Source organism: Ursus arctos, unplaced genomic scaffold (genome assembly GCF_023065955.2).
Source record: "Ursus arctos isolate Adak ecotype North America unplaced genomic scaffold, UrsArc2.0 scaffold_16, whole genome shotgun sequence".
Taxonomy (NCBI): Eukaryota; Metazoa; Chordata; class Mammalia; order Carnivora; family Ursidae; genus Ursus; species Ursus arctos.
The window spans coordinates 10,101,182-10,119,396 of NW_026622830.1; the positions used below are offsets into that span (position 1 = coordinate 10,101,182).

The window sequence follows — 18,215 nt, forward strand, 5'->3', positions numbered from 1 at the left end:
CGTCTCCAGCAGCCATGGATTCCAGATTCGCAAATGCACTCACTTCCTGAGCTGTTTCCCCAGCCCAAAGCACAGTCCTCAGGGCGCTGTCCGAGTCCTCCACGGACATGTGCGGAGCAGGGGGAATCGTCGTTGCCTGACGTGCATTCCCAGCTGGGGTCACACGAGGCGACTCCCCGCCTTCTCTGCTCTCGTTCTGCACGCGAGCACAGTGCACGGTCTACCGAGGGCCTCCCCCCCCTTTTTTTTTTGCATTTTTGTGCCGTCAGTGATTTCACTGTTTGAAATCCCCCCTCCCAGCACAGTGCTGGAGTGCTGTCTAGCGTCGCGAAGCGCCGGAAGGCTCCAATGTGCCCTGTGGAGAAAGTGCTTGTGTCGGGCGGGCTTCCTTCAGGCATGGGTTAGAATGCTGGTGGTTCAGAGTTCAGTGATCGTGAGTCAACAATATGTATTTCAGAAGACGTGTTTAGGGGCGCCGGGGAGGCTCCGTCAGTTAAACACCTGACTCTTGATTTCAGCTCAGATCATGATCTCAGGGTCATGAGATCGAGCCCTGTGTCGGGCTCTGTGCTGAGCATGTAGCCTGCTGAAGATTCTCTCTCTCCCTTTCCCTCTGCCCTTCCCCCTGCTCGCAAGCTCTCTCTCTCCCTAAATAAAATCTTAAAAAAAAAAGATGCGTTTAAATAGAAACACATATAAAACAAGGTATGTATTGATTGACAAAAATCTTGTGGCCAAGGGCTCATAGGAACCTTGCCCGTGTTTCCCCTGGGAGCAGTGAACGGTTCCTTATTTGTCAAGGCAGTGTTCACAGTGACTTTATATATAGAGTGTAACTACTGAAAATAATGAGAATCGACCGTATGTTCTGTGTATTCTCTACATTCTGGATATTCAGGGGTTGCAAATGGCAGTCCGTGTGGCCACCTGCTTTTGTAAATGAAGTTTTATTATTTTTTTTATTTAATTTAATTTTTTTTAATTTTTTTAAAAGATTTTATTTATTTATTTGACAGAGAGAGACAGCCAGCGAGAGGGAACACAAGCAGGGGGAGTGGGAGAGGAAGAAGCAGGCTCCCAGCAGAGGAGCCTGATGTGGGGCTTGATCCCATAACGCTGGGATCACGCCCTGAGCCGAAGGCAGGCGTTTAACCGCTGTGCCACCCAGGCGCCCCTAAGATTTTATTTTTTTGAGAGAGAGAGCACAAGCAGGGGGAGCGGCAGCCAGAGGCAGAGGGAGAAGCAGACTCCCCGCTGAGCAGGGAGGCTGAGGATGCAGGACTCGATCCCAGGACCCTGGGACCTGAGCCACAGGCAGATGCTTAACTGACCGAGCCAGCCAGGCGCCCCTGTAAATAAAGTTTTGTTTAAACGGATACGCCCCCTTATTTACATACTGTCCGTTGCTGCTTTGGCTCTACAGCAGAGTCGAGTACTTTCGACAGGCGCTGTAGGGTCCGCAGAGCCCGCGGTGTGTAGCATCTGGTCTGCTACAGAAACGCCGGCCACCCTGCTGGGTGCCTGGCTTCTGACGCCTGCCTCACAGCCCCTAGATGTGTTACTCGAGGCGGGCTCGCAGATCTCGCCGTGCCTTCGTTTCCTTCGTGTAAAGTACAGCTCTTATCATGATGCACCTTGTAGGGTTGCTGTGAGAAGTAAATGGGGAAAATATCCGTGGAAAGTGCCTAGCACGGTGCCTGGCGCACAATGAAAGTGGGGTCACTGTTAGCTCTTTTTTTAATTATGTGGGCCACAGCCGACCTGGGGGAAGTGCAAGGCGATAGTTGGTATACAGGCCCTCCCACTTCCCACAGAATCGTAACAAACACGGTTTAATTTGGCTCCTGGTCTGGCGGCAGGGGCGGGGCAGGGGTCCTTGGCTGGGGTGGCCATTGTCTTCCTCCCGGCTTCAGGAAGCCGCTGTTTGTTTTTCTGCCATCTCCGGAGAGCAAGGCCTCCTCCACCCCTCCGTTCCCTTCCAGGTGACCAACCGCAGCGAGGCCCACCTCGAGCTCAATGCCTTCCGCAGGAAGCATGACTGTGCCCTCGTCATCTCTGGAGACTCCCTGGAGGTGGGTGCAGGGACCCCGCCGGCCGGGTCCTCCCGGGAGTGTGCGCCCCTCCCTGCTTCCCTGGCGGGGTGGGGGGGTGGGGGCAGGGACCTCGGTTGACCCACCCCCTCCGCCTTTCCCCCCAGGTTTGCCTTAAGTACTATGAGTACGAGTTCATGGAGCTGGCCTGCCAGTGCCCGGCCGTGGTCTGCTGCCGCTGCACCCCCACCCAGAAGGCCCAGATCGTGCGCCTGCTCCAGGAGCGCACCGGCAAGCTCACGTGCGCAGTAGGTAGGCCGCTGCCCCCGGCGCCGTCCCGCTGCGGCGCCCGATTCCTTTTCCGTAAGAGTGGGCGGACTCGGCTGCGGGGTTCCTGATCCCCCAGGCCCCTTCACGTAGGTCATGCTCTTTTCCCCCAACAGACTTTGGCTCTGTTGTTGTTATTATTATTATTTATTATTTTTAGTGTTTCCCTTTGAGTAAGAGGGGATAAGCGTGCCCTGGGGCTCTTCTCCTGAGTGTGCTCTTCCTTTGCTCGGGAGGCGGGAAGCCGCGTTGCAGAGAGGGCTGCCGACCACACACGGTGGAGCTGGATCTGGGCTCCCTGGGCCACTGTCCGAGCCTCAGCCTGCCCGTTGGTAGAATGGGGGCATAAGCACTCAAATGGTGCTGCCGAGGATGGAAAAGGGGTAGATTTAAGAAGCGCTGGCCACGGGCCTCGGTACAGGCTCAGTAAGCGTAGAGGCCGTCACTCTCCCAGGCAGGGGTGCGGGGGTCGTGAACACCGGCGTGGCGTGGCCACGGTCCCCCTGCCGCTGCTGGATGCTGGGGCTCTCGCCAGTCCCCTGGTGTTCCTCTGACGCTCAGCTGCTCTGTCTGTGAGACGGGAAGCTGGTGCTGTGGGGTGTGGCAGTGAGTCCACGGAGCAGGGCAGAAGAGGCGCTTAGTGATAAGCAGGCACACAGTGAAAGGCAAACCGTGCACCATGATTCAAAGGAAGAATGAAATGTGGGGATCCTGTTTCTCGCCTCTCCCCAATTTCCCGGCTTTTCTCTCTGGCGCGTGTGGCCCACAGGTGACGGAGGCAATGACGTCAGCATGATTCAGGAATCTGACTGCGGCGTGGGTGTCGAGGGAAAGGTGAGTGAGGGTGCGGGGGGCCTGCTCGCTGCCCAGCGGTCTATGCGAGGGTGTCAGGTCGTTGTGCTGGGCTGGGAGGTGCCCTGCTCCACTAGCTGGGGCTTCCTTTTCCCTCAAAACACACCTTTGATGCTTCTGAAAATTCTAGATTCCATCACGAAGCATAAGGAACCACGAAGCATGACCACTTGGTCTTATTACGTGGGAGGTGGAGATCTGCATCACCCCCTCTTACAGACAACAAGTGCTGATTTTTCATGTGCCTAGGCTTAAAAAGAGTGTTTTGCTCTATCCTTAGGGCACAGTGAATGTACTCGGCACTTTTCCATGGCTGTCGCGGTGTCCATGAAAGTATCAGTTATCACGCCATGTGCTGATGTCGTGGGGATTAGAGAAGAATGTGGCATGGTCTGCCCCTTGCTAAAAGCTGCATTTTTTTTAAAAGCTGGTGTGTTATAATAGTTTTTCTCTTTCTGTCCTCGTCACCTGTGTGCTTGCCTCTTACGGTTTCTTCTGTCCTAAGTTGTGATCTCTAAATGACAATAGGCAAGAAGATTGGTTACCAGGTTTGTTAGGACTTTGTGCATAACAAGGGTACAGAGGCCCTGGGTGAGGGCCAGGGATGTTGTCCTATGCGTTTTGTTCACAGCGTCATGAATCGGGCTAATCTTTTGTTGTATTCTTTCCCCCCTTTCTGATCTTGTGGTTCTCGTCCAGCTGATAGTTATTCAAAGTTACAGAATTCAGTGATCTTTGAATGAAGTGTTATTGGAACGGACTCTTCTGATGCTGCCCCCCCCCCCCCCGGTGGCACCCATCATGAAGCTTTTAAAATGAGAGAATTCTAAACGTTGCACTTCTATGAATGTGTGAAGCCGTAGGCTCAGGAATGTTCCATTTGGTGTTGTTCGTAGCCTCAGCCCCTCCCTGCAGCCTTGCATTTCTCTTAGAGGAACAGAGTGTTGTGAAGTGCCCGTCTCTGATGATTCTTGGCTTCTGAGACACAGGATGGGGTGGGCCTTACCCCCGCACCCCCCCTCCCCTCGGCTCAGTCCTAGATTCACTTGACCTCCAGATGATAACTATGGGTGATTCAGAATGTTTTTCTTTAAATAAATTCCTCTTTTTAAATCAAATGTAGACTTAAGCCACCTCCCGAGTACAGCTTGAAACCGAAGCAGCTCCTCGTTGAAGTTTTCCAGAGATCTCCTTACACCATCTTGCTTTTTCAATGAAAAACAAAACAAAACACGTGTTTGCCTTGACCTCGCGTGCTTCTCACGGTGCCCAATTTTGTGCGGGTTTCAGGAAGGCAAGCAGGCTTCCCTGGCTGCAGACTTCTCCGTCACCCAGTTCAAGCACCTGGGCCGCCTGCTCATGGTGCACGGCCGCAACAGCTACAAGCGCTCGGCCGCGCTCAGCCAGTTCGTCATCCACCGCAGCCTCTGCATCAGCACCATGCAGGTGGGCGGGGGCCCCTGGCTGGGGGGCGGGGGGGGGGGCGCGGGAGCATTTACCCAACTGGTTTAAATCCCTATGGGCCACATTGCAGCCCATAGACTTTGGATGGGGCGGGCCATCCTTGCTGCAGGGGTGGGGGCTGCAAGCGTCAGCAGGGGTGCCTGTCCCGTGCTTGGCAGGAAGGAGGTGTGGCGTCACTGCCCAGAGTTGTTCTGATTGGTTTGCTGGAGGGAAATGTGCAGAGTGAAATGCTGGGCGAATCCTCCGGTGCTGACATTTCCCAATGTACAGATGAGGGCCAGCAGAGAATAACCACTAAAGAAGCACTTGGTTTTCTCGAGCTCTTCCTATACCCTGGGCGCCCGGCTCACGTGTTCACAGCGAAGTGTCTTGTGCAGTCCTGACAGTAGCCTGCGCCCATTGTACAGACGGGGAGTCCGAGGCTCCGAGGCTGAGAAACGTGTGCAGTGCCTCTCGGGGGGTTAGTCTCCATTGGGCGGGGACTCCAGAGCCCGTGCTCCTCATCGCGGTGTCTCCTTGAGTGCCCCCGATCCAGGGAGCCCGCAGCTGCCTCGGCTTGCATGGGCTCTCAGGCAGGGCAGCGTAGCCCGTGGCCCTGACGTGCCTCCGATGTCCCAGTCCTGCCTCCAGCCGTCCCGGGGCTGGGGGTTGGTGGTGATGGAGTCGAGCTGGGTTGTCGCGATGGTTCGTCTTCTCAGGCAGGAGTAACATCTTGTTCCCATCTTGTTAATCACGAAAGGATTCTAGAGTGTTTACCCCACCTTCTCTCTCACCAGCAACTTCGACATCTGTCATCAGGCTGTAGCAGCTGAGGGTGCAGTAGGAGGAAGGCCAAAGGGTAGAAAAGAAAACACTTTGGGTATTGAAAAACTATTGACTGATTCCCCTTCGTGGCCATTTGGTGAAAATACCGCAGTGAAGTAGTGAGAACGTAGGGATGATGTGACTTGAAACCACATCTCTTTCTGACCACACCACTAACCATCTCTGAGATCTTGGGCAGGTTACCTCACCCCTCTGGGTCTCAGTCTTCCATCCGTGAAATGGGGCTGGTAAGACTGCCTTGCTTAGAGGACAAGGCTACTTTGAGAAGCAGAGTCCTATAGGACATCGAGTGCCGAAGGCATCCTTCCCACTACGCTTAAAAACCAAACAGGATGATGTATCCAGTAAGGTGACATTTTAATCTGTGGGAAAGGTGCTTCCTCACAACATAAAAGGCGTCCTGCCTTTCCGAGTAGGTGAAGTGATGCTGTTCTGTGGACAGGAGACCTCCCCCTCCTCTGGCCTCTTCCTTGCCTTTTGGGGGTGATTTTATGTTTTCAATATCTATTGTATTTGTGAGCATTAGAGCCTTAACGTGATTTTTTTAATCAACACGATCTACACCCAAACAGCTGTTACGGTTCATCAGACCACGTCTGTACTCTTAATTTATGTTAGCTCCTAGATATCGCTACGGTTTAATCGCTGGGAGATTAATCAGCTTGTCCCTGGGCCTGTACACACGCTGGGCTGGGTGAGCTGACTTCTGTAATGCCTGTCTGTTGTTACTCTGAACAGCAATTTAGAAAAAAATGCCAGGATGGGAAATTGTTCTTTGGGCTGTAGAAAAAGGGCCCTTCACCCCTGTCCACTGTGCTGAAAGTGGCTAGCTAAGGGCAAGTCCCTGTTAGAACTGCACCTTGACGTTGGTCTCTTTGGTAGATGCGGTGGTAGTGCTCCCTGTCCCCTCAGGTGTTCCCTCCAGGATGAAGGCTCTACGGCCGCCCGGCCCTTTTAGCGGACGGAGGCTCTTGACGTTGATTTACAAAACTAAACACCAGATTCTTGACATTTTTACAACCATCCTTTCTGTCCTGGAGCCCAGCCTGGGTGTAAAGTCATTTGAAAGGTGGTTTTCACCTTCCAGTTCTGAAATAATGACGAGGGTGCAGCTGGGGCTGCCCAGGTCCTCGGCCCCAGGTGGCACCCGTGCTCCGGGCTCTGTGCCAGCCACAGCAGGTGACGGGGGGGAGACGCCTCTGGTTACACAGCCTTTCTAATCACCGGGCTGGCTCAGGCTCTCTCTCGTATTCAGCTCTTGAAAAACCTCTAGTTGTCTCTGGCCTCTTTTTGGTTTTATACGAATAGGAATTAGCTTTGAGGCCACTTACCTTCCATTAGCCTGTAGATGCCCAGAGGTGGAAGTAACGGAGCATCAGGTCTGATTTTATCTCCCCGGCCTGGTTTTCACTGCCAGGAGCTACTGTTTTCCAAGTCAGGAAGCAGATATTTCAGGGAGGGTTTGGAAGTGTCTTTATTGCTCTCGTCTATCAAAGACTGAGCAGGTTATGGGCTCTTTGTAAAAATTTCCAAAACCGGTAGAATGTGTCGTGTAGGAAGGATTGTGCCTTCTCTGCATAATCCTCCGGGGTAATGGGTGTATGTCCTCAGGGTGGGGTATCTTTCCACGTCTCGGTGCCTCCATACCTACACCAACTTGTTTCTCAGTCGCATGGCCAGAGAGCTGGGGCTTCTGAGCTGTCAGGAGTGTGGGTTCTGGAGACAGAGCTGGGCTTGAGCCCCGCAGTGCCCCTTACCTGCTTCGATTCCTCTCCTGTGAAATGCCGGAGATATTAGGACTTGATCTTACGGGGGTTCTGGGGATTCACGGAAATCACACAGCGTATTCCTGGGTCCGGCCTGTGTCACTTAAAGTCGGTGTTCACAGAGAGGCTGAGAGTGGTCTCTGGAGCTAAACCACCCGGGAATGACTCCTGGCTCCCGTCACTTACGAGCTGTGTGATCTTGAGCAAGTCCCTTAACCTCTCTGTGCCTTACTCGTGTCATCTGTAAGTAGGGATTGGTGATAACAGTACCTACCTCCTAAGGTGATTGCAATTGTGAAAGGAGCTGATTGACTTAAAGCACTCAAACTGTGGTGGGCAAGTCTGTGCCATGTGACGGGTTGGGTGTTATTTTATTATATAATAAGCATAGGGATTTTGTCTTAATGTTTGGTAACACCCTCCTTTCTCGTTGGCACAGGCTGTCTTTTCCTCCGTGTTTTACTTTGCCTCCGTTCCTCTCTATCAAGGATTCCTCATCATTGGGTAAGGAAACCTAGGCAGGGTATTAATTTTTTATGAAACCTCCTTAAAATGCCACAGATGAGAGAAGAAATGTGGTGTCTAGACTGTTCAGTCCCCAAGTTGCCAGCGATGAAATTTAGAACCTTCTCGAATTTGTAAGTTTTTTTGAACTGGCAAGCCTGTAACCAGATTGAGGAAGTGGAGTACAGTATGTTTATGGTTCCTAGCCCTTGGCCGTTTGTACCTGGAGATGGACAAATGCTTGCCCGTGAGAGTCTGAGCTGATCGGTGATTGGCAACCAAAGCAAGATCGAAGGCTCACAGACTCAGTGATTTCACTGGGGTCTTAGAAAAAGTGAAAGGGGAGCTCTGGAAAGTGCCCTCCCTGCGGTGGGCCTCAGTAGGACATTCTGCTGCTGGGTCTCTAAGGCGGGCCAGAGCCCTGCTCTCTTGGGGGACGTGCCTAACAGGAGCTTCACTGCTGCATGCCGCTGACCTGTTAGACTAGGCTGTCGCTTGGGCACTTGCTGCCCTCAAACCCAGCCCCATTCCTGACTTGGAATTTATGACGTTCCTTTTGATCCTTCAGAGAATGTGCTCAGTCTGTGAATTACCCAGGTAGGTGGAGTTTGGTTACACACGCCCTCGATGGAGACGCATGTAGGGCACACTCCTGGTCGTGAAGAGGCGGGAAGCACAGAAAGGCGGGCTGGCCCCGGGGGAGAGTCTTACCAAGGACGCCTGCCTTCTTTTTATGTTGGCCAGTTCAGTCTGAGAGTAGGCAGTGGAATTCTGCTTGCTTCTAATTGGACAAGTGGACTGTCTTTTGTCAGGTCCCAGAAGAACGAAAGAACATGCCAGAGTGTAGGCTGGGGCTCCCGGAGCTTTGCTCCATGTGGCCTTCCATGACCGGACCCCTCGTCCCTCTCTGTTCCCATTTCCTTCTCCCCCCCCCCCCTCACTCAGCTCCAGCTGCACTGGCTACCTTGCTGTTCTTCAGATAAGACGCACTCTCGCCTCAGGGCCTTTGCACGTGATGCTCTCTCTGCCTGGGATGCTCTTCCCTCCATTTGGGCATGACTGCCTCTCATCTTTTATGGTGTTTACTCAAATGTCACATCCTTTGGGCACCCTCTCTAAAATCACACCACCCCCATGTCTCTTTCCCTTTCCCCCATTAGAGTGTCCGTCTTAGCACTTACCTGCAACACACAGTGTAGTTTACCAACTTTGTTGACTCACCGACTAGCATGAAAGCTCTCCGAGGGCAGGTGTTTCTGTCGGTTTTTCATCTGAGTCTCCCGTGCTTAAAACCAGCCCTGGCACAGAGTAGGCACACCGTGGATGGTTGTTGAAGGAATGAATGGAAATTGGGCTGCAGAGGCTGGAGAAACAGATTGCTCATTTTTCTTTCTTACCTGTGGTGATTTCCACCCCCCGCCCCAGGTACTCCACCATTTACACCATGTTTCCTGTGTTTTCTCTGGTCCTGGACAAAGATGTCAAGTCAGAAGTTGCCATGCTGTACCCTGAGCTCTACAAGGATCTCCTCAAGGTTCACTGGACTCCCCCTTCCCTCCCTCATTCCTTCCTCCCCTTCCTCCTCCTTCCCCTTCTCGCTCCCTACTTTTAATTTATTTCACGCAGACCCTCCATATCTGGTTTGAACATACTAATTTGAACTGGTGGTTTCTTAGAGGAAGGCACGGGATTTTATTTAATTTTTCTTAAAATAGTAGTGTATGCACTTGTAAAGAACGTTAAACAGTGCAGTAATATGTGAACTGCAAACAGACCAACTAACAACTTTAGGAAAAAGCCCCTGACGGTTCTATCCTGCAGCTTTAGCTGGTGTCTGCTCCTGGAAACGTCCTTGTGTCACTTTCAAAAGGTGCATGTGGTGTGTGTGTGATGTTTGGTGTGTGTGTGTGTGTGTGTGTGTGTGTGTGTGTGTGTGGCATGTGTGTTTTGTGTGTGTGGTGTTTGTGGTGTGTGTGTGCATGATTTCATTTATTTGTCCTCAAGGAATTTTACAGAAGAGCAGATTTATTTCCACTTAATATCAATTCTCTTTAAAAAATGTAATTCTCTAATGTGTCCAGATACGTGCAAGACACTGGTTTTGATGGAAACAGGCAGGTCGCCCGCTTAGTGGAGGAGAAGTGGGGGGCAGCTGACAGTGGACGGGCCAGGTCGGGCAGTGACCTGCTCTCTCTCGCTCTCTCATTTAGGGAAGACCGTTGTCCTACAAGACCTTCTTAATATGGGTTTTGATTAGCATCTATCAAGGTAAGGAAAGCCAGACCACCTGTGGTCTCCTGCTAAGGGTCAGCTTTTCTCTTGTCCATGGAACCCCAGCTGGAACCCTGAAGTTTGGTTAAGGAGCGGGACAGTGCACCCCAAGGGAGCCCCTGCTCGGCACGTTCCAGGGACCAGTACTCTGAGCCCGGTGGTGGATCTGTGAGGGGGTGCTGTCTGCCCCATGAGATAAAGTCAGAGAAAAAGATAACGGATACTGCTCCAAACCTGCCAAATGCTTAAGCCATTGTAACAAAAAGTGGTTGCTTTCTGGAATGTTCCAAAACTTTTTCTGAGGTCAAGTTCTAGTTTTTGAAAGATGTATTTACCTCAGTGGCCTCCAGGGAGGGTCCCTCAGATTGCAGAGGCTGTAAGATGACTCATAGGGGAAGAACATATCAAAACCCCTGTCGGTGTTTATTTCTATTTTGATGTGTGTTTTATAATGTGCACATAATTGTGCTGCCTGCCCAGGTACCAACATATAATTTACAGGTATGCATTGTATATTGGGGGGTCTTACTGATGGGACATGCACCATCTCTTTGGTTTCTGCTGTGCTAGAAAAACACGTATCTGTACCCTGTAGCCTCCTGCACTTCCTTGCCTTGTTACGGGGCATGACACTTTGAGCGTCTCTCAGTTACCTCCGTCATTTTGTGTGTGTGTTGGGGGGGAGTGGTTAAAAAAAAAACACATGACCTAAGATTCACTATCTTAACTCTTTTTAAGGGCATGGTTCAGTCGTGTTCAGTGTATTCACAGGGGTGAATTACGTAGTACATTTATAGTGGTACATTGTTGTAAGACAAGGTCTCTGTCCCCATTCCCTCTTCCCTTTCCTCTCTATGAACATGACGACTTTAGATTACCTCCTAGAGTTAGAATATCCACAGTATTTGCCTTTTCCTGACTGCTCGCCTCTGTCATTTTACGTATTTTTTTTTAAAGATTTTATTTATTCATTTGAGACAGAGAGAGACAGAACACAAGCAGGGGGAGAGGCAGAGGGAGAGGGAAAAGCAGACTCCCCGTGGGAGCCCGACATGGGGCTCACTCCCAGGTCCTGGAGATCACGACCTGAGCCGAAGGCAGATGCTTAACCATCTGAGCCAGCCAGGTTCCCCTTACCTCTGTCATTTTAAATAATAGATTTAAGTTTAAATTTCTCTTTCTTGTTCCATCCACTCCAGATAGTTACTGTCTCCTGCCTCTCTTTTGTTTTTCTTCTTTCCATCTCTTTCCCTCCCTCCTTCTCTCTTTCCCTTCCTCTTTCTCTCTCCCTTCCTCCTCTCTCTCTCTCTCCCCTCTCCCCTGCAATTATAGACTCCTTATTATGTAAGGTCCAAAGGGAAAATAGGAAACCAGAATGGGACACCTCTGTAAGACCTCCATGAAGCCCCACTCATCAGCCTCATTTAGCAAGTGCCATCTTCCATGTCTAAATGGAAAATAAACAAAAGGACCCCCTCCTGTGCGCAGGCCTGGGGAGCTCCCGGGAGCCCCGGGCGGGGAGCGGCGGGGGCGGCCGCTGCGGAGGGGGCGGGGCCGTGGGGGACGCCGGCTTCCGCTCCCTTCGCAGGAAGCACCATCATGTACGGGGCCCTGCTGCTGTTCGAGTCCGAGTTCGTGCACATCGTGGCGATTTCCTTCACATCGCTGATCCTCACTGAGCTGCTGATGGTGGCCCTGACCATCCAGACGTGGCACTGGCTCATGACGGTGGCCGAGCTGCTCAGTCTCGCCTGCTACATCGCCTCCCTGGTGTTCCTACACGAATTCATCGGTAAGACACCCCCCCCCCCCCCCAGCTACAGCCTGGCAGTTGGGTCCGGGGGCATTGCAGGCTACTGGAGGAAGGCCGCCTCCCCTGGACTCACCCTGCGCTCTCTGTCCTGCAGGCCTTGGCACTCGGCGGCCCCCATTTTGTTACTGGCGTCCCCTTGGGGCAAGTGGTAGTTGTGGATCCGCTTCCTGGAACAGAGGCTGTCGGGCGTGACGTCGATAGGGTTTCCTTTTAGAAGCACACTGTGTTAACTGGCTTAGAAGGGAGTTCATTTAATTCAGCAAAGACCGGGGGGGGATTCTCGAGGGCGCTGGCCACTGTGCCGGGCTCTGAGGGGGCTCTGCGGAGGTCAGACGTGCACGTCTTGCTCATGAATAAATGATAGCCCTGCAGGATTTGTCCTTATCCTGACGTTGAGAAACTCTGCCTTTCCCTGAAAGCACCTCTTATTACGTCTCTTGTTGATGAGCAAACGGTCCTTAAGGTTTTGGTAAAGGGGCAAGGAGCACCCGTGAAGTGACGTCTTAGAGCACTTTCACGCTTGTCCTGGGGGTCTATCCGAGTGGGCTTTGTGAGCACCTGCTGTGTGCTCAGTGGCTTGGGGTGCTGAGCTCTGCTCTCAGGGAGCTGCCACGGGGCCGGGTGGGACCGTGACCGTGGCCGCTGCCGCCCACTCTGCATCCTGCTGTGGAAGCCCCGCGAGCCGTGCTCTGCTCTCGCGGAACGCTCTGGGCTGCGGGCTTACTGTCCTGCAGCGGGGGTGCCCGTCCTTAGCTGGAAGCCCGCCCCACTGAGGCTACTCCTGTTTCCCCGCTTGGCACCACCCTCAGACCCCACCCCAGTGGCCGGGGATTTGGTGATCAACCCAGGGGCAAAGGAAGGGAAAACGTTTCTGGTGTCGGAGTGTCTTTCTGCTCTCGGGCGGCGCGGTGTACAAAGGACAACCCCGGCTGTCGGATTCCACATCCGAAACACCTGTAAGAGTTGTTTGTGCCCCGAGTTTTCTTTCCCTGGTGTTGGAAACAGCATCTCAGTGACTGTCCGTGAATTCAGCTGCAGAAGCAGGTCAGAGAGAGGAGGGAGTGGGGAGAGTCTAGACCCCGAGAGACTGAGCCCAAGGAAAGGGCCAGTGCCAGGAGGCCGTGTGTCGGTGACGGGACACAGCTCCCCGCGCCCCCACAGCTGTGCTGGCTACTCTGAGCTGCACATGCCGTCTGGGACATTCCAGCCTGCTCACCGCTGTCTTCCCGTTTGCTTACAGATGTGTACTTCATCGCCACTTTGTCGTTCTTGTGGAAGGTCTCTGTTATCACTCTGGTCAGCTGTCTGCCCCTGTATGTTCTCAAGTACCTGCGGAGACGGTTCTCCCCGCCCAGCTACTCGAAGCTCACGTCGTAGGCGTGCGCTGGCCCAGGGCACGGCGGCCTCACGCTCTCCTGGCGGACAGAGTTCAAGTTGCGTTTTTCTTAACCGCCACCTGTGGATCTTGCAGTAATCACTAACACGTGCAGTTTTGACATGAAGAGGCTCTGCGTGGGGTCCTGATGCCGAATGAACGGGGAGGTCCCTGGAAGGGGCCTGCGTGGGCCTGCTCGGGCCCCTCACCATTCGGCCCGGAGTGAATGTACATACGTTCAGGCTGGTGGCTCAGCTAACAGGTTTATACATGGGTCACTGTGCAAGCTTCCTATGACTTGAATTTTGTTGTCACGTGATAAAAGTTTCTGTCTAGTTGACGATTATAGAGGGGTTTTTGTTTTTGTTTTAAACAGTCCTAACGTGTGTGTACTCTTTATGTCTTTCTCGCTCTTACAAACCGGTTTCGGAGAAACGTAAAAGCTCTTGGTATAGGTTTGTGGGAAGAGACAGTGACTTTGGTAGAAAGTTACCCAGACAGTAATCTCAAGGTGGAAATGCGAAATATCCTGTCCGAGGCAGTGCTGCTTACTGAGGCCGCACCGGCTTCCTAGAAACACACAAAGCAAATGAGAGGAGAGAGAGAGGGCGTCATGAATCCAGCCCGGTCTCCTCCCTCAGATTCAGCATCTCCGGCACTTGACTTAGCTTCACCTGCCACCTTGTAAAAGAATTTCAAAGGTGTTATCCTGCTTCGTTCGGACCTGGTAACAATGCTGAAGCCTGTGGCTGTCTGAGGACGCCCGCAGACATTTCCAGCAGAGTTGTTTTAGCAGGAAACGTGCCACTGAACAGCTCCTAAATGTGTCGCCAGAGTGATAAGAGCCTCAACTAATTCTTTAGACAGCGTTGCACGTGTGGCCGGGCCCCTCCGAGTCCCGCCTGCAAGGTCAGGCATGGGGGGCTCTCCGCTCCCACGGGAAGTCTGTTTCCCATTAGGAGGCTGAATGACAAAGGTGGAGGCATCGCACATGTTGCCGCCGCGCATCGTTCCTCGGTGGCAGCCCCGGTGGGAGGAGGCCCGGGCTGCAGCCTCAGGCTCCGGGCTCCGGGCTCTGTCGCACTGCCTACAGCTTTCAAGGGGAACTTGCTGCAAGGCAGCGGGTGGTAGTGATCCCTCCCCCACGGGGCTAGAGTACACGCATGTGTGTTTCTCAGAAAGCTGTGGCTTCTTGGTTCAGAGGAGGAAGGGGTGTGCAAGGTCTTCAGCAGGCAGGGCAAGGCATTCTTGGGTTTTCGAGGCTCCCAGCGCTACAGCCGCACGTGCGTGCCGTCGGGGTTCGGCTGCTCAACCTTCCGGAGCTGACCGTGCTTGAGAACTGGGATTTGGATGAATTCCTCCAGCCCGTTGGCATGGCGCTGTGTGTGCTTCAGGATGGGGGGAGCTGGGGCGGGAGGAGCCGGCGGTGGTCCCGTGCCCGGGGAGCACTGTCGATATGCTCATGTGTTTATGTTGCCCTTTTAACACTTTATAATGTGACCGTAGGTTTCAGGCCCTGGTAAGCTGGCCCGTGACGTGGCTTCCGTGTTAAGATTCTGCAGTCCTGTTTGCCTTCCTGTGCCAACCATTTCTGCTACAGAGAAGGCCTGCAGAGAATATAGGTTGTGGTGAATGAATGGTTATTTAGGAATTAGGACCTTGGTCCAAAAGTCTCAGATTAAACAGGTCTGACGTCTTCCTGAGTGATGTTAATGGAGTTTCAAAGGTAGGGGAGGGGAGCATGGGGCTCGGAGTTTCACACTTCAGTGTGTGTTTTTGGAAGTCTGATTAGAAGTCTTAAGTCGTTCCGTTCTGAGTTTGCAAACCCCGAACCTGGCCTTCTTCACAGACAGGTGATGGCTCCTACTGGTAGGTCTTATGGAACCATTGCTAGGAAATTTCAGACCTTCCCGGCAGATAGAGGGAGATGGTGTCTCTGGTTTTTTTCCTCAAGTCCCAAGTTTGATCCTGGTGTGTGAGTTGACTTTTGAAGTCAACAACTGAGATACTGTTTGCCATCTCCAAGGAGGGAAGCTTCTCGGAGAGGCTGAAGAGGTCCCCCTCCCCCACCCCAGAAGTTGAAGGATGCATGTCCGTGCCATTGCAAACCTTGTTCTGTTGTCTCGGCCACACTTTGGTAGGCGGTCAAGGGCCAGAAACCCAGTGGAGCCCAGACCACCGTGCCGTGGAGCGGCCCCATCAGTGGGCAGGCTGCTCGCACCACCTGCTACGGGGCCTCGAGTGTCCAGGAGCACGAATGTTTCTCAAACTCCGGAGCCCCAAAGGGCAGGAGCCTCCCCTGCACACGTCGGACGTATCCCTGCAGAGAAGGGGTGCACACGCGGGTTGCACGCGGGTTACCTTAGCTGTGGGGGAGGATAAGCACCCAGGCTGCTTTAGAGGAGGCTCCCGAGTTCATAACCCTTAAGCATAAGGATCTGTTGACCTTTTTCTTGGTTTACCAATCTGGAAAGAATTTAGGAAGCATCACTGACCCTTACCCCTCCCTTTGGACCTCAGTGGGACCTAAGTCTCTGACAGCTGATTTAATTCGAGGCCGGAGGCCCTAGGGCACGCAATCAGTGCTGTGCAAACATTTCTCCTTAAAGTAAAAACTACAACCCCTCCCGCCCCACCCTCTGACACCGCTACGTATTTCTGTCACAATAAGCACTTTTTTATGATGGTTTTTATTCTATCTTTCGGTGATGGTTGTGTGTGCGTGAGGACAATGGGATCCGTTTTGTGGTTTCTCCTTTTTCCCTCCTTCCTCTAATGACCGGATGAGCTTCTCCATCTTCAGTGATTTAAGATGCCCGACAGTGTTGTTGGTCCGAGGTTGGCGGCTGTGCGGGCACCGGTGGGTGTTGTGCGAGGTGCTGGGCGAGGCGTTGCACTGACTGTGGCCGCTTGGGCAGCGGACTCGGCCACAGAGCCTTGGAGGGCATCTGGGGAGCATCCTGACATCGGAGCAGACCACCTGTTCACAGCCACCGGCAGCTGGAGGACCAAGAGCTGGGGCGTCTCCCACTTTTGGGGTCATTCTATCCGGGTCCCAGGCCAGCTTCCCTTAATAAGTGAAGCCCTTTTGTGTCGCGGTAATCTTGAATACTGATGTCTGCTTGCCCCTCCCTCTCTGCTGAAAGTTTAGGTTGTACTGACAACTTTTGAATGTATTTTTTGAGTTTTGTGCTCATTGGAAATTGCCACAATAATGCCTCTTCTTTCTCCGGACTTTTGCTTTTATATTTTGTTTTGTTGTTACTGGGGTGGGGATGGGAACGCCCTCATGCCTTTACGGGGCAGCATTTTCAACCTTTGCCAAACTTGCCGGTGGGACCTACAGGAGCTTCCGCTCCGTCCTGTTGAAGGCAAACACCTGTCAGCTGTTTTTTATCTTTAATCTTCTGTGCGTGTTTAAATGTGTGTGTACGTGAGTCTCTGTCACCTCCAGTTTTTTGATGAGATACTTGGTTTGCATTAAAATCCCATTACTCCCAGCTTTGTTTTCATTTAAAAGCATACAAGGAGTTTTGTAAATACAACCGATTTTCTTTCTCCTCCCTTCCTTTAATGTAAAGCCTTTTGTCGTGTATACTTATGGGGAAATATTTCCATTAATGATGTTCATTTTGTCTTGGAGAAGTTTATATTATGTTTTTGAATGGAACGGAGAGGCGCACCACGGCGTGAGCGGCGCCCCGAAGACCTTGAACCCCGCGGCACCTGCTCACGCCGCCGCCGCTTTACCCGCGGATCCGCCCTGGTCACTGCGTGGTCGGAGGTGTGGTCGTTCACGTCGCTGGGCAACGTCCGTGAATACTGCGTTTGTGGGGTGGGGGGCAGGTGGGGGGTGCACAAAAAAGTTGTGGCTCATTTATGATTTTGTTGCAGTGGGGCTAACTGTAAACTCTCCTAGGAGTCCGTGGCCGCCGCCCTGTTAGTAGGTCTCTATGGGTGACCTGCCTTGCAGATCCTCGGCAGGACAGCATTTTGTCATCAGAGGGAAGCTCTGGTATAGGACGCTTTAATTTAGCAGGGACTCCCAGATGACTGAAATTCTTGATCCTGTGATGATACACATGTGATCCTGCGTGTTTCTGAGCGGTTCTCCTTTCATTGCTGCCAGCCCGGCCCGTTGCTGTTGCCCAATAAAGCTTGTGTACTTCATGCCTTTGGGAGATCATTTAATTTGTGTGGAAACATGAATTCTGGTGTCAAAATGAAGGCTTCTTATTATAATGCTGTTTTGTGTGTAACTCATGGTACAAAAAGTGTAAATAGCTTTTTCTCCAGTTAAAGTTATTTCGATTTCGGCAAAAAAAAAAAAAAAAAAAATCTCATCCCAAACCCATGCATTGTTTATTATTCTCTGTCGTTGTCTATTCCAGAAATGTCAGAATTTCAAAAGGGGATTGGTATAAATAGGACAAAGAAGAAAATTTTATAAGATTGTTTACTTATATACATGGTCCTTGATCAGTTTACTTTTTTTTTTTTTTTTTTATCAAGTGATAGATTTAGGAATGCAGTCACCATGGGTATCAGGAGGGCACGTGTTGTGATGAGCACTGGGTGTTATACGCAACTAATGAATCATTGAACACTTTATCAAAAACTAATGATGTACTATACAGTGGCTAACTGAACATAATAAAAAAAAAAAAAAAGGAAGGCAGTCACCTAAGTTTTAGGCAGAAGAAGTTTGTAAGCTGTTGTGTAGGAAGCAGAGGACATGTTTTAGTAATTTCACCCAATGCCTCTCAGCCAGGGGTGCTTTTGTCCCCTAGGGGCCTCCCAGTAGTACGGGAAGGCATTTTTGGTTGTCACAGCTGGGGTGGGCTGCTCGGGGACCTAATGAGGGAGAGGCCAGCGATGCTGCAGGACAGCCCCCACGGCATGCAATTACTCGCCCTCTAATGTCGAACGTGCCACGGTTGAGAACCCCTACAACCCGCGCGTGTCCGTTTTATCATTGGCAGGAGACT

At 52.1% G+C, this 18,215-nt stretch overlaps 1 protein-coding gene across 3 annotated transcripts in view; it reads left to right on the plus strand.

Moving 5' to 3' along the window:
* ATP9A (ATPase phospholipid transporting 9A (putative)) overlaps window positions 1-17,397 on the plus strand; it is a 125,877-nt gene extending 108,480 nt beyond the window's left edge. For all 3 annotated transcript variants that reach the window (XM_026503752.4, XM_026503749.3, XM_026503751.4), the window contains 9 exons: window positions 1,983-2,072; window positions 2,198-2,342; window positions 3,127-3,191; window positions 4,500-4,655; window positions 7,704-7,768; window positions 9,194-9,302; window positions 9,979-10,036; window positions 11,628-11,831; window positions 13,093-17,397. In XM_026503752.4, coding sequence (XP_026359537.2) covers window positions 1,983-2,072; window positions 2,198-2,342; window positions 3,127-3,191; window positions 4,500-4,655; window positions 7,704-7,768; window positions 9,194-9,302; window positions 9,979-10,036; window positions 11,628-11,831; window positions 13,093-13,229 — 1,029 coding nt within the window. In that variant the 3' untranslated portion in view covers window positions 13,230-17,397. The remainder of the gene's footprint in view (window positions 1-1,982; window positions 2,073-2,197; window positions 2,343-3,126; window positions 3,192-4,499; window positions 4,656-7,703; window positions 7,769-9,193; window positions 9,303-9,978; window positions 10,037-11,627; window positions 11,832-13,092) is intronic.
* The last annotated feature ends 818 nt before the right edge of the window (window positions 17,398-18,215 follow it).